The sequence below is a fragment of the Urocitellus parryii genome, chromosome 2 (assembly GCF_045843805.1).
Source record: "Urocitellus parryii isolate mUroPar1 chromosome 2, mUroPar1.hap1, whole genome shotgun sequence".
Classification (NCBI taxonomy): Eukaryota; Metazoa; Chordata; class Mammalia; order Rodentia; family Sciuridae; genus Urocitellus; species Urocitellus parryii.
Genome location: NC_135532.1, coordinates 45151274 through 45166793, shown reverse-complemented (window position 1 = coordinate 45166793; position 15520 = coordinate 45151274). Strand labels below are relative to the sequence as shown.

Sequence of the window (15520 nt, the reverse complement as noted above, 5' to 3'; positions counted from 1 at the left end):
CTTCCACTTCCAGGCTCTAGTGACCACTAACCCACTCCATTCTATGGGATTATTTTTAAATTTCTACAAATTATTGAGAACACATAATGTTTGTCTTTGTCTTTCTTATTTAACATAGTAATATACAATTCTGTGCATCTTGCTGTAAATGACAATATTTCTCTTTTTAGTGTCTGATAATATTCCAATGTGCAGATGGTGCTTCTATATTTTATCTATTGTGAAGAGTGCTGCAGTAAACATGGGAGTGCATGTATCTATTTGGTACAAGGATTTTATCTTTTTTGGTGATCTACCCAGGAGTGAAATCACTAGGTTATGTGGTAGTTTTGTTGTTAGTTTTTAAAGGAACATTTCATGCTGTTTTCCATAATAGGTGCACTGATTTTCATTACCACCAACCATGTATATTATTTTTATATACTTTTATGGTTATTTTTTGTATTTTTGATAATACCCATTCTAACTGGAGTAAGATGATACTTCATTGTGGTTTTGATTTGCATTTCCCTGATGTTAAGTGAGCTTGCACATTTTTTCATATACTGGTTGCCATTTATAAGTCTTCCTCTGAGAAACACCAATTCATATCTGAGGCCTATTTTTAAGTGGCTTGTTTTTGGTGCATATTCAACTTTTTGAGCTCCTTATATATTCTGGATATTAATCTCTTGTCAAACAAATAGTTTGAAAACATTTTACTCAATTATTTTTTAAAATTTATTTACTGTAATTTGTCATACGTGGCAGCAGAATGTATTTTAATTTATAGTACACAGATAGAGCACAATTTTTCATGTCTCAGGTCGTTCACAAAGTAGAGTCACACCATTCGTGTCTTCATACGTGTACTTAGGGTAACGATGTCCATCTAATTCCAGCATCTTTCCTACCCCCATGCCCCCTCCCTTCCCCTCCCTCCCCTTTGCCCTACCTAAAGTTCCTTAATTCCTCCCATGCTCCCCCCAGTCCCTTATGGATCATCATCCACATATCAGAGAGAATATTCAGCCTCTGGTTTGGGGGGATTGGCTTACTTCACCTACATAATATTCTCCAACTCCACCCATTTACCTGCAAATGCCATGATTTTATTCTCTTTTAATGCTGAGTAATATTCCATTATTTAAGTTGTCTCTTCACTCTGATGATTATTTGCTATGCAGAAGCTTCTTAGTTTGATGTAATCCCAACTGTCTTTTTTAACTTTTATCGTCTGCCTTTGGTATCCTATCTGAAAAAATTATTGCACACACTAATGTCTGGAAGTGTCTCCTTTATGTTTCTGTGTAGCAATTTCAATTTCAGGTTTTACATTTGGGTCTTAGCTCTCTTTTAAATACAGTGAGAAAAAGGGATCTGGCTTGATTTGTCTGCATCTGTATACCTAGATTTGCTTATACCATTTCCTGAAGAGACTATTTTTTCTCCACTGTTCCTGACACCTTTGTCAAAAATCAGTTGGCTGGGGACTAACAAGGCATCTCAGGGGTGGAGTCCTTTCTTAATTTGCATGAGCCACAGGTTCTATCTTTAGCACCACAAAAGAAAAAAGCGGGGGGGGGGGGATCAATTTGCTGTGTGAACATGGATTAATTTCTGTATTTTCTATTCTGTTCCATTGGTTCATGTGTCTATTCATGCTAGTACCTTGTTCATTTGGTTACTATTAACTGTAGTATGTTTGGAAGTCAGGTATTATGATGCCTCCAGCTTTGTTTTTGTTATTTTGTTTTGGTTTGGATTTTTTCTTTCTTTTACTTGCTCAAGATCACTTAGACTATTCTGGATCTTCTGTAGTAACATGAATTTTAGGATTGTTTACTCTATCTCATGAAAAAGACCAATGATTTTCTTTCTAGAGAATTTCATTGAACCTATAGATTATTTTAGTATGGTCATTTTAGCAACACTAATTCTACTAACCCATGAACACACAGTATCTTGCCATTTTTATCTTCTATAAGTTTTTCATCAGTTTTTTTAAATAAATTTTATTGTAGAGATCTTTCACTTCTTTGTTAAATGTAGTCCTAATTTTCTTTCCTTTTGTATATGGGATTATTTTCTTGATTACTTTTTCAGGAAGTTCATTATTGATATATAAAAATGTTACTTTTTTATATGCTGATTTTGTATTCTACAACTCTACTGAATTAGTTTATAAGTCCTAACAGCTTTTTGATGCATAGATTTATCTGTATATAAAACCATATCATTTGCAAACATGCATGATTTACTTCTTCCTTGCCAATCTAGATGCTCTTTCTTTCTCTTTAGTAATTTCTCAATTGCTATATTAAAAGAATATTGAACATGAATATCCTTGTCTTGTTCCAGATCTTTTGAGGAAAGATGTTTTCAGCTTTTCCCCATTCAGGATGATACTAGCTGTGTGTTATTATATATAGCCTGTACTTTTTTTTGAGAGAGAGGATTTTTAATATTTATTTTTTAGTTCTCGGCAGACACAACATCTTTGTTGGTATGTGGTGCTGAGGATCGAACTCGGGGCCGCACGCATGCCAGGCGAGCACGCTACCGCTTGAGCCACATCCCCAGCCCCTAGCCTGTACTTTTTGCAGTATGTTCCTTCTGAATCTAATTTCTTGAGAGTTTTTATTATTAAGAGATGTTGAATTTTATCGAATGCTTTTTCTACTTATGTTATGTTCATATGGTTTTGTTGAATTCATTTCTTTTATATGTTACTTTCCATTTATCAATTTGCATATGCTGGACCATTCTTGCTTCAGTGTAATAAATCCCACTTGATCATTTCTGAAAGATAGTTTACTGAGTATATATAGTATTCTTGGTTGGCATGGTTTTCTCTTTTAGGAATTGGACTATATCATTCAATTCTCTTCTGGCTTTAGGGTTTCTGCTATAAGTCTAACAGGCATTCCCAAAAGATGTGATGCTTTTTAAAAAAATATTTTTAGTTATAGATGGACAAATTACCTTCTTATTTTGTTTAGTTTTTTTATGTGGAGCTGGGAATTGGACCCAGTGCTTTGTACATGCAAGGCAAGCACTCCATCACTGAGTCACAACCCCAGCCTCTGACATGATGCTTTTATCTTGCTCTTTTTAGGATTTTCACTTTATCCTATACTTTTGACTAAAATGTGCTTTGGTGAAAGTCGTTTGGGGTTGAATCTATCTGGGAGTCCTCCGAACTTATATCGGATGTCCATACCTCTTTGAATATTTGTGAAATTTTCAATCATTATTTTGTGAAATAGGTTTTCACTTCCTTTCTCCTTTTCTTCTCCTGAAATTCCCATGATGTGAAAAGTTGTTTAATAGGGTCCCATAAAGTCTCACATGCTTACTTCATCCTTTTTAATTTTTTTTTATCTATATGAGTTAAAAAAGACCTGAACTTAAGTTCAAAAATTCACTCTTCTGCTTATTCTCATCTAGTATAGACTCTCTCAATTGTATTTTTTATTTTGTGGATTGATATTTTTAGCTTCAAGATTTCTTATTTTACTTTTTATGGTCTCTCTTTGGTGAATTTCTTATTCATATCCTGAAATTTTTTTTCTCATTCCTATGCATTGTCTGTCTATATTCTCTTGCATCTCACTCGGTGTCTTTAGGGTCATTATTTTGAATTTTTTCAGAAATTCATATTTTTTCCTCAAAAGTGGGATTTCTGGGGAACTAATGCATTCCTTTGGAGGTATCTTTTTTGTTCATCTGTTTTGTGTCCCTAATGTTGACGTTGCACATCTAGTGAACTATTCACCTCTTCCAATTTTATGTAATAGCTTTTGTAGGAGAATGTTTTTTCATTTAGATGGGATGTATGATGTCAACCATGTAGCTACTTTTGCTTTGATTATACGTGAGTTCAAAAGTACAGTTTCTTTGATTGCGATTAATGTCGACAACATCGATGCCTCAGTTGTCTAGACTGCAGCAGAGCACGAAAATAGTTGTACAACTTTGCACTAGACATAGGCTTTTAAAGATGTAAATCCTCAGATCCCATAGAGTCAAGCAGTGATGGCACTGGGGCATCAACGCAATGGTAGCTGTTGCAGAGTTGGTGGTGTGGAATGTTGAAAGGACCACCCCAGGTCCCACAGGCAAGCATAGGTTACACCAAGGATGTCAGCAGCCATCTCCCTGAACCATAGGATGTGAAGGAGACTTTCTCCAGATTCCTCAGGATGAATGTGAGATCCAGGGCCTGTGGCACCAGCAGCTTTAATTCTGGAGCCCCAGATGGAATAGAACCTTCCCCAAATCCCCCTGAATGAAAACAGGTGATGATGGGGCTGTTGGCACTGGGAACAATGGACTGAAGGTTAGGACGTAAAGGGAACCTTCCTTGGGCTTTATGAATTTATTATGGATACCTCTGGGCCTCGAAGTGCTGGTAACCACTTTTTAGAACTGCAGGACCCAGATGAGACCTTCTACAGTTTGTCAAGAGACAAACACGGGTGATGCCAGGGCAACAGCAGGTATGATTCCAGGACTCCAGGCTGTGGATGAGACCTTATCTAGGTCTCCTAGAGAATACACAGGTGACATTTGGGCTTGTGGTATGGTTACCCATGAAACTAGAAGTGAAGAAGGCGGAGGGGACATCTCTAGTCCAAACACAAGGAGTGTCAGGGCTTGGCATTTGGGTACCTATGGTCTGGAGATGTAGGATGTGGATAGGAATGTCCCTAGCTCATGCAGGTCAAGTGTTAATGGGACAAGACTTGTGGCATTGGTAATGATGGTCCTGGAACTTCAGGACATGGTGGAAATGTCCTTATTTTCCAGAGATGAGCATGGTTGATGCTGAGGAATTTTGTAATAGCAATTGCAGTTCCAAGGCTATGGGCTGAAGATAAGACCTTTCCTACTCCCTGCAGGTAGCACAAGATTTAGGGCACTGGTAGTTACATTTCTGGAGCTGAAGAATATGAATTTAACCTTTCCCAGGTTCAGAGCAAGCATGGGTGGTACTTGGGTTTGGGCCATGATTCTGGGACTGTAGCTAGAACCTTCCCCAGATCTCCACAGACAGACACAGGTGATATGGGGACTTTCATACCAGCAGCTGCAATCTGAAGGCTGCAGACTGTTGAGACCACCTTCCCTCATCTCTATGGAACGAGTGCCACTGGAACTTGAGCTTCTGGCTCTGGCAGCTGCTGGTCCTGGAGGTGCAAGATGCTGAGGAAGCTGTCTCTCTGCTCTGTGAGGCACACACAGGCCCAAGGCTGCCATCAGCTCAAGGAGCCAGCTGCCATCCCCTAAGGCATCTAGAAGTGGCATCTGTTGTAACAGCTTGTGCTCTGGGGGCTGGGCAAGGCCCAATGTGAGTTTATTGTTTTGAGCAGAGAAGTTGTTCTTAGACCAGCCAGTTCCCAAGCTGTATTTAAGCCTATAAGGACTGTGGACTTCTCTTGCAATTAGGACCTCCCATATACTGCTCTTATGGGTTTTGCTGGTACTTTGTCACTTACCTTCTCCTGGCATAGTGGAGTCATTGCATCCCCTACACACTACTCCCCAGACATGACTTGGGGTTGAAGTTGCAGATTGTCTTGTTCTTTTCTCTTGATTGCTTTTCCAGATCTCCAGGTTTTAAGGTTCCCATTATTCCCTTGCTGATTTCCAGAGTCCTCCCTCAGTTACTCTCCTGGAAGTATAGTGTTTCCTTTATTTCCCTGGTACTACTCTGTAGCATAACTTTGTATAGGAAACATATATTTAGTTATCTTGGATCTGTGTAAAACAATCTTTTAGTGAACATCTTCCCTCTATAAGACTCAACTTCCCTAATGATTCTATTATCCCACACATGCAGATCATTAAATTCCTATTAAATCACTCTCTTTTGGGTCTTAATATCAAGACTGGGAATATATGAGTTAGATCTTTATCTCTGTCTTCAAGTTATAAAGAACTAAAACTAGTCCAGCATCAATATTTCATGTGTTATTGGTTTATTGTACAGTTTTTCACTTTTAGCTCCCAAAGAAAAGAATTTCCCAGCTTTTGCTTTATCTACCTTTTCCAGTTGTATATCAGGATTCATACTTACTCAATTTAAATATTCCTACCAACAATTTCTTGCTCTCCAATAGGTCCTGTTTCCCTACATACTCACTCAAGATACTAGTATAGCATTATAAATCAGTGTGCTATAGGCTTTCCTAGAAAATTTTTCATTTTTAAATAAAACCTGTTAAATTAGCTACAAATACAGCTTTAGTGAATAGAATTTAATTAAAACATGGACAAAAATCTAAGATAATTTGTGCCAAATTTTCTACTTGCACAGAGTTTCTTGGTTTGCTTGAAGAAGTTAGGAGCCTAGGTTTTTATAATTACTTTTCTACTATTGGACAAATCAATTATTTATAAGATTTGATATTCTCTTATAAATGGAAGTGATGACCTCTTTTATAGAGCTTAAGATATCTGGTGATTTTTATTGAAATTTATAGAATCTACATAAACATATATATGGCTTTTGTTTTTTAACTTTATAGGAAATCAATGTGTTGACAGTTGCATTAGTCAACCAAGATCGAGAGAACAATATTGAGAAAAGAAGCCAAGGCTTAAAATCAGAGAAAGAAGCTCTTCTAATAGGTAAGGAAATTCTTTTTCTTCATCTATTCTCTTAAGTCTTGGGTAATTAGCTTAAATAATATTTTATTAATTCAACTCCAGCTTGTTAGCAATTTAAACAACTTTGCCTTCTGGTCAGAGGTGAGATTAATCTCATCAAGAATATATTACATACATTTCACATTAGTGGCATACAAACTAATGGAGGTTTTGCTCTTCTGTAACCGTATGTATTAGTTGGTTGTCAGACATGAAACCAAGTTCAAGTAAACAGATTAATTTACACCTCACATGTCACAAATGTGAATTTGGACTTCCACCTGGAGGCCAGGTTGGTTCTAATCCAAAAGTTCCAAACCAAGTCAAATGTCTAGGCTTTGAACCCAGAAGATTAACCTCGCACCCCTCAGCAGTGGCCATGTCCTGAGGGGAGCCCCAGAGCCATGCCCGTAAAACACATGAAACAGGTACATCCAGATTATTAGTGCTAGGCTAATCCAGGGCCTTCTAATCCAGAATTCCTTGTCTAAGTGTGGATCCATTTACGCAAGATGAACAAAAGACACTGGCCACCAAGGAAGATGAAGAAATTTGCTGTTCACCTAAAACACACCGTTGCCCCACAAACTACTTCTAGGTTGGCTTTTTCTTTGTCTGGACCAGACAAAGCTCTAGATGGTAACTTTTGAGAGCCATCATCCACAGATACAGAAGCAGTACAGACTCTTGCAGGGAGGAGGTCTTGGTGGAAATGTGTTATAATGTGCCTTAGTAGCCTGTATGCCCCTGAAGCCCTCAAACCCAGATGAAAGGAAGCATTGTCTCACCCTGTGATTCACAGCCTCTATTCAAGCTGCATCTTGGCACCTACCCCAGGTTCTCCAAGTTCAGTGGCTCCTCCGTGGCACCATTAACAGTGAAGAATGAGACTGTTGTACATGTGAGAAAAATTGTTCTCCTGGAGTTCGTTATCTGGCAGAAGTAGTGCTTGGATGCAGTTAAATACTGCATATGCTCTTACCTCAAGATGACAGGTATACCAAGGCCTGCAGAAGCTGGCACAGAAGGAATTAAATTCAAAAGATAGTCCAAACTTCATCCATCATATATAGATTTTTCAACTACAGGGTTATTGAATATGACATCAACTTAGAGATACTCCAAGGAAAACCAATTATTTTTTTTCTCTCTGATGATATACAGCTATAATAACATGCCATGTGCAAGTCTCAGAAGACATGCTGATGTGCTGTCAGTCTCAGGAACCCCAAATGAACCCAAGTGTAGTTGGTAACTGGATTTTTCTCCTATTGGAAAATGTGTCCAACTCTGACAGTTGTTTCTCTTTCACTCAGTGTGACAAAAATGTGATTTTACCTATAATGCTTTTTTAGGATATTAACAGAGCACAAAATGATATGCAGAAAAAAATTTCTCTTTGTTTAAGTGTGAATAATTCTGACCACTGGAAGGTTTAAAAAAAAGTGAGAGCAAGACTATTTATTTTCTTCCTGTTAAAATCTTCTACATAGTTACTAGGATCTGTCACACACACAAAATCACTTCCCTCAAAATTTAAAAAGAGTGTTTATATACTATACAATAACAGGAGTAGATAGGTTACATTTATAACACACATTCTTCAGTAATGTCTTTAGTACAAGGAAAAAATTGAAATTAGTTAATTCAAGTGTATTAGAAACAAAAATGTTAGTAAGTCAAGGTCTTCGTTAGAAAGTATGCACAATAGACTCTAAATTTTCCAGGACATTCCCCCTCGCTGTTGATCCCTTAAACTAGACTGTCTATATTACCGTTTGAAGTTTAGGGTTGAGCAGAAGAGAACCAGCGAGTTCATTCATCTTAAATCAGTACATGAGAATGTGGAGGTAGAAGGGAGACTTAAGCATTCAATTAAATTATACTTAGAGATTGGAGAGGGGGAAACTCCTATTTCCTCTCTACCTTTCTTGACATTTTATTTTATTCTACATCAGGTTAGTTTGACAAAAAGATACTATTTGTTATTCAAATCCACAAACATCTATATTTTTATACCTTTTTGTAATCAAAGAGAGAATAATCCTATTTTTAAAAAAGAAAACATAATTGAGATGTTTCTAAGGATGGCAGTAGATCCTGTGAAAAGATGAAGTTGCCCTCTGCCATTAATCTTGCTAATTTAGCTTGGCCATTCCTACTTTGTAGATACCCGAATGTTGGGAACATTCAGACCTTCCCTGCAGCTTTTGGAATCTAGATAATAGACTGTAGTGGGGACAAAACTGCTGTGGACCAGGCAAGAGAAAAAAGGGAAGTTCCTGGTGCTGGGGCTGTGCCGCTTTGAAGATTCTTGCAGGTAGAATGATTCTGAGAGTCCTCAGACTTAGGGTACAACTGGAGGGTTTAAAAATACTCTGCAATTCCGCTGGAATAATTAAACATGTAGCAAGGATACAGGCTTAGAGGACACCCTGAGCCAGTCTAGAATCCCAGGAGCACAGCAGAAAATCTCCCTCACATGTTTGGAAATCGTAACTGGCAAAATCATCATCACAGATGGGTGTCCATAGTATACATGATGTGCCAGTAAATGCACATGACCTGATCCCCTCTTGGGACACATTAATGTATATAAGAAATGCATATTGGCACAAATCTTGATCGCCTGAAAGAAAGGAAAAGTGAACAATAAATGATTTCAAATGGATTTCACCTACAAAGAATATAGAACTGAGGCTCAAGCTTCATAAACAATAAACAATCCCAGTTACTTTTGATTATTTGGGACACTGATTTATCTGTGCAAAAGCATATGTCCTATCTGGACATTCTCATGAGCACTTTTTAAAATTGGGATCTTCATTTCAAGGGATATGAGTTGATATTTATGAGAGGATCAGTGGGATTTCATAGGTAACATTTGGAGCTTTGCAGATCTGGATCCTGAGGCTTCTGAGAGCTCAGCCATTGTGCCAGTCTTTTTTTGTGACAATTAATGGGGATCAGGTACTCAGTTTCAACTCAACTAGAAACAGGTCTTTAGAAAGCACTTCATTATTGTGATTTGGGAACTATTTATTTTGAAATCAATCCTTGTGAAGACAGGTTAACATATAACTGGACCATAAAGGATTAGATTTTTTCTGGGGCTGTTGCTGGGTGGCATTTTATGTTTCATAGCTGTGCCGTAGCCTCACACTAAGTCAGCTTGCCTCTACCGGGTGTCTATGCCAGAACTCCTTGTTCATTTCACATATGGTCTACATGTTGGATCTGGCATATGCTGAAGTTGTTTGAGATAGAATGAGTCAGTACTTTGTATTTAGGACGGAAGTTTTGGAGCTGTGGCTGACTGGAAATCCCTACATAATTGTTCTTAAGGAGAATGGATCAGATGTTTTATTGATAAACTAATGGCTCTGAGGAGATGTTGATAATATACTTGGTCTGTATCCCTATCTTCTCTTGCTTTTGAATAATAATCCAATAGATTTCCCATGCCAGCACCTCTGATTGGCATCCTGTCAATGCCACTCATCACTGAATCCCTTTCAGATAAAATCAAAACCCTCCAGCAACTCAAAGTGTTTACAAAGTAGCTTTTCCTCAAAACCTCCCTTGGTCCTCTGAGAACTCTTCCTAAATTCTTAATGATCAGACGAACTTCTGTACATCCCGACTCCTATGCAGATCAGAACCCTTACTGTGCATCACCAAGGTGCTTCTTCACTTCAGGGCCCCCCTCACGCCGCCATCTCACACATGTGCAGTGGTGTCAAAATTGGAATGTTCCCCTGATACTCGGGTATCAGGGAGCAGATGAATGGAAAGTGGAGAGAAGATTTGCAGAATGTTCAGCAGTGACTTTTGTGGTGTTTTCAGTCATTAGCATTGAGGCTATATTTAGGCTGTGCCTGAGCAAAGTAATCTGGAGAGTGAGTTCCTCTCGGAAAGCTACTGACCATAAAGAATGAGTCATTGACCTAAATCTTATTTCTGAGGCACAAATGTCCATATCAGTAAATCAGCAAACATTTGTCAAGAGCCTACTATAAGAATTATCAGCCTTCATTGGGGAGAAGAATCCCCTCTACAGCTTATGAAGAAGGCAGAAACTTGGATGCCCCCGCCCCTCAGCATCCATGGTGATACTGAAGCCAGCACTTCTGGAACCGTGTTTGGAGAAGTAATGGCCATCCTACAGCCATGCCAATGCCCATTTTAACTGTTGGTAGTAAGAGGATCTCTTCCCTCAAGAGGTTCACAGTGAGAAAGGAAGCAATTCACTACAATGAATGAGGTTTGCACTAAAGTAAGAAATAGGGACAACTGCGTATGTTCAAGATGCCTTGCGAAAAGAAAGGACGGTCTGCCTGTTCTTAAAGGATGAATGGATAAGAGGTTGTCAAGGGCATTTCAGATATAAGGAGCAATTCACTGAAAGACCCAAATATAGTCTGAGGGGTTTGTTTGAACAGACAGACAGACGGACAAAATAAAGATAAAAATGAAACAAAAACCAACCAATATGCAAGACCAGGTTGTGCACTTACTACTTTTTAGAAAGTTAAAGCTTTTTTAAATCCCAGGACACCAAGAAGCATCAGTCCAAACCGCACGTGTTTCCTACCATTCTCAGGCTTGCCTCTGTCCACAAGCACCTTGATGATCTTTAGCTGTCCACAGACCAGTGTCCCCTAGTGGGCTCAGCAAGAGATCCAGATTTCACAGGACTTCCTCCCTGCTGGCACTGCAGTTCCATGTCCTCGGAGCCTTCGTGTGACCTTGTATGCAAGCACAGGATCACATGCCTCAGCATATACACTCATGAGCTCTCTTATCTTGGACCTTTAAAAGAAAAGAGAGGGAAACCTATTTGGACCCCATAACCTTTTTCAACCAACAGCCCATTTCCCTGCTCCACGTCAAAGCATTGTCTGGACTCAGTCTCCATTTCCTCCCTCTCCAGTCTGGCTTGCATCCTCACACCAAAACTACTCTTGCCCAAGTGACCAGAGGATTTCATATTGCCAGACTCTCCCCAACCTCTGTCAACTGCACTTTGCATGGTTGAATTCAGATATGAGTCTTCTGGAAACGCTTTCTTCTCTTGTTCATCTCGAGGCCATTCTTTCTTGTTGATCACACCCTCCCACATTTCTTTGCTGAGTTTTCTTCAATTTAAACTTTTAGACTTCTTCAGGGCTTAGTTTTGAGTTCCTCTTCTGGTTCCCTGCTACATTTAGAATTTAAACCCGACCCCTAACTCTGGCACAGAGGCCCTACCTTATCCGCCCCACCTGCCTCTATTTGAAGGCTCAGTGTTCCAGGCTGCTCATTTTGGCCTCAGGGGGGCCTTTGCACTATCTATCCCCTACACCTAACTAACCCCTAGGCTTTCTGTGGTTGTTTCCTTCCCATCTCACATTGTTTTGTTTTCTTCCTTATGCTTACCACTATCTGGAAATATTTCCTTTATTTTTTTTTATCATCTGCGTTGTTCCCCTAGAATAAAAGTTCCATGACAGCAGGCACTCTGTCTTACGTGGTGTCATTCCCCTAGCACCTTCGGACCTCATTGCTGTTAAACAAGTGTTTAAAGGAAGTGAATGAAGAACAACAAAACTTGTACTATTGGGTTAATTTAAAGCTGCTCTCTTGATTCTAATGAGGTTCAAAAATAAGAATAAATTAGATGGTTTTGATGGAATGCTTTTACGTAGACTATTTAAGGGGGCTTTCCTAATGAGATTTGCCACTGGTTGTACAGAACTGGTTTGTGTGTTTTTCTGAAGTAGCTTTTAAGGTTCTGAGATATTCAGAAAAGCCAAGTAGAACTGACAACTTCCCCTGCTTTTCTTTCCCCTCCTTCGAATTAGCCACTTACAATTGTATTTTCTACTGCTGGGAAACAAATTCTTACCTATGGAGCCTCCCACTTCTCCCTGGAAATGGCCAGCACAATTGTTGAGTCCATCCTTTTATAAATCCTCCAGTTCAACCTCAGCTAAACTCTCCATCCTCGATCCCTCATGTTCCCCTTACCACAACTTGAGGTTACTCCAGAGGACTGTAAAACGTCTCCAATTAGAAGGTTTGGGGCATTTCATTAGCTTTTGAGTAACAGCTGTCCTTTCACCATTTCAGGGAATAGCCCAGTTCCTTCAAGGGAGCTGAAAAAAAGGCTTTGTTTATTCATCTAGGAAGCTCTTCCAAAATGAATCTGATAAAAAAAAAATTTAAACAGGCATATAAAATGTATTTTTCAGGTTGCTATTTAAAAATATTAAAACTACTATCATTACCATCTACTGTCACCATTATTTCATTAAAAGACATTTTAGCAAAGAGAGAGAGAAGAAATAACACCCCCTCAGAATAAAATGGTAGTTCTTTATAATTCAGGGCAGTCTCTGAAAATTGAGATCTTTAGCTTCACAGACATATGTAATTGTTTCTACCTTCCTCATTCACAAACCTATAGATGCAGCCTTCAGAGGATCAGTCTAGACCCCACTGTTCTATCTTCCTCATCCTGAAGATAATCTGGGAACTTTTCTTTAAAAGTGGACACTCACTCCAGAGCACCTCAAGCAGCACACAAGCGGGGGGCCATGCAGCCCTATCCCAGATCAGTCCAAGGGCACCTGCAAATATAGGATGGCCTCACATAAGAACGACAGGCTTGCCTGGTGCTCTGAGTGCATGCTACAGAAGTGACAATCTTCCCTTTGACCTCTGGCTCCAAAGCATCAAGGTTCACTATAAACAGAGCAAGAGAGTTAATGCATCTTGAAACCTGCTTAAAAGAGCACTTAAAAACATCAGTGTAAAAATGTCAGAATGACAAGTTGTACTCCATTTATGTATGATGTGTCAAAATGCATCCTATTGTCATGTATGACTAATTTAATTTTTTTTAAATGTCAGTATAAGCTGGGCACGATGGCACATACCTATAATCCCAGCAGCTCAGGAGGCTGAGGCAGGAGGATCCCAGATTCAAAGCCAGCCTCAGCAACTTAGCGAGGCCTTGAGCAATTTTGACCCTGACTCAAAAATAATTTTCTTAAAAAAGGGCTGGGCCCCCAGTGGTAGAGCACTTGCCTGGCACGTGTGAGGAACAGGGTTCGATCCTCAGCACCACATAAAAATAAAATAAAGGTATTGTGTCCACCTATAACTAAAAAAAAAAAAAAAGGGTAGGGGTGCTAGGATGTGGCTCAGTGGTTAAGCACCCCTGGGTTCAATTCCTGGTACCCCCTCCCTCTAGAAGTCAGTGTAAGAACTTCTTAACAAAAAGCAGAATACAGTCTATGGAGTCCACTGTTTTGATTTGGCAAAACAGGAACAGGGAGGATGGGTGGGTAATACTTTCTGCTTCAGCCCTGACACCAACATCCAGCTGTTCGTTTGTCAGTATTACTCTAACAGTTGGTTTTCATGATGGAAAGACCTTCTGATTTATATTCAAACTCCAGCCAAAGCATCCATTCCCAGACCTTATAAAATGATCTTGTAAATTACAGCAGAGGAAGGAAAGCAAGCTGGCTGCTTTTCCACAACAGCAACAACCAGAGGGAAACAGCAAATGTTAAAGTAAGAATGTGTACTTCTTCTGATGGCAGTTTGGAGAATATGGATTATGCATTTTTCATAATCAGAATTGTAATTATCAGGAAAACTTGAGACAGTGTGATTTTGGATACAACCACATTAGCCATTTTCACACTGCAAAATCTACTGAGAGAAAAAAGAGAGATAATTTTATCCTTCCAATAACTATAATTTTGTATTGGTAAATCAAGCATAAAATTGGTAGTTGAACTGCTTCCAGGAGTCTTTGTTTAGAAATACCTTTATTCATCTAAATGTCATCTCAGAGTCTAGCTTTGCTAACTACTGTCATTCTAGGGGACCGAGTATTTTTTTTGCCACATCACTGTACCATCTCCAGAACGTGCTGTTATTGAATGTTTGTTGACTTCTCTTAGAAGTAGCAAGACCATAACTCAACCTGACAAAAGTCATTGAGGTTAGATGACATTATTTAACTGAGACATTCACTTGCCTCTAAGTACTTTTCAACGTTTTTGCTTTTTTTATTCAGGCATCATATCAACATTTCTTCACGTCCATCCTTTTGGAGCCAATATAGAATATCTTTGGTCATACATGCAGCAGCTGGACTCCAAGGTAAATGAATTTTCTCAATTGAACTTTCATTGCTGAAATTTAGCGTGTTGATTGCTAGCTGCAGGTGGAGTCTGCGTGAGCTGCATCCAGATAGAAGAGCCCACAGAGGCTCCTCGGCGCTTCCTTTCGGGTTTTGGCAGAGAGTTGTCGTCTTCTCACTTGTTTTAATCTTTGTAGAAAGAAAGCAAAAGCAGTTATCTAACATGACAATGACTGTCAGCAAATGTCAAATTTCTTTGCAAAGCTAATGAGAGATTTAAAATGACAGGTTGGCCTGAAAGTTCCTATAACAAGGGAAGAAATCAAGTGAGGGTGCCTAAAGAGGCAGCATACTCAGGCCATATTCTCGGGGGATCCAAGCTAGGGACTTCACACAATAGAGGAAAAATCACCTCAGATAACAAAGATCTGACATGACTCTCAAGAACATTGTATTAATGGCTGTTTTTGAGCATTATTCTCTAAGTGGAAAAAATTACTGCAAAGGTATTCTCAGCTGTTCCTCTCAGGGGTCACATCCAGAGTCAGACATCACCCCCATTTCTCTGAAGCACAGCTTTTCTCACATGCAAATTAGCTACATTCCTAGTCCACTGCAGTGTGTGTGTGCTAAAAGAGAAGGGACAAAAAGAGCTCAATTTATGTATTGAATTCAAGTGAACCGATGAGAGGGGCCACTATTGAAATAAAGTGGGGTCCTTAACCAGGGCTGCCTGGGGAGCCCAGG

At 39.2% G+C, this 15520-nt stretch overlaps 1 protein-coding gene across 1 annotated transcript in view; it reads left to right on the top strand.

The window, feature by feature from the left end:
- The window catches only part of Enox1 (ecto-NOX disulfide-thiol exchanger 1), a 521404-nt gene that overhangs the window by 479314 nt on the left and 26570 nt on the right, over positions 1-15520 (top strand). The window contains exons 17-18 of the mRNA XM_077792681.1: positions 6513-6615; positions 14708-14793. Coding sequence (XP_077648807.1) covers positions 6513-6615; positions 14708-14793 — 189 coding nt within the window. The remainder of the gene's footprint in view (positions 1-6512; positions 6616-14707; positions 14794-15520) is intronic.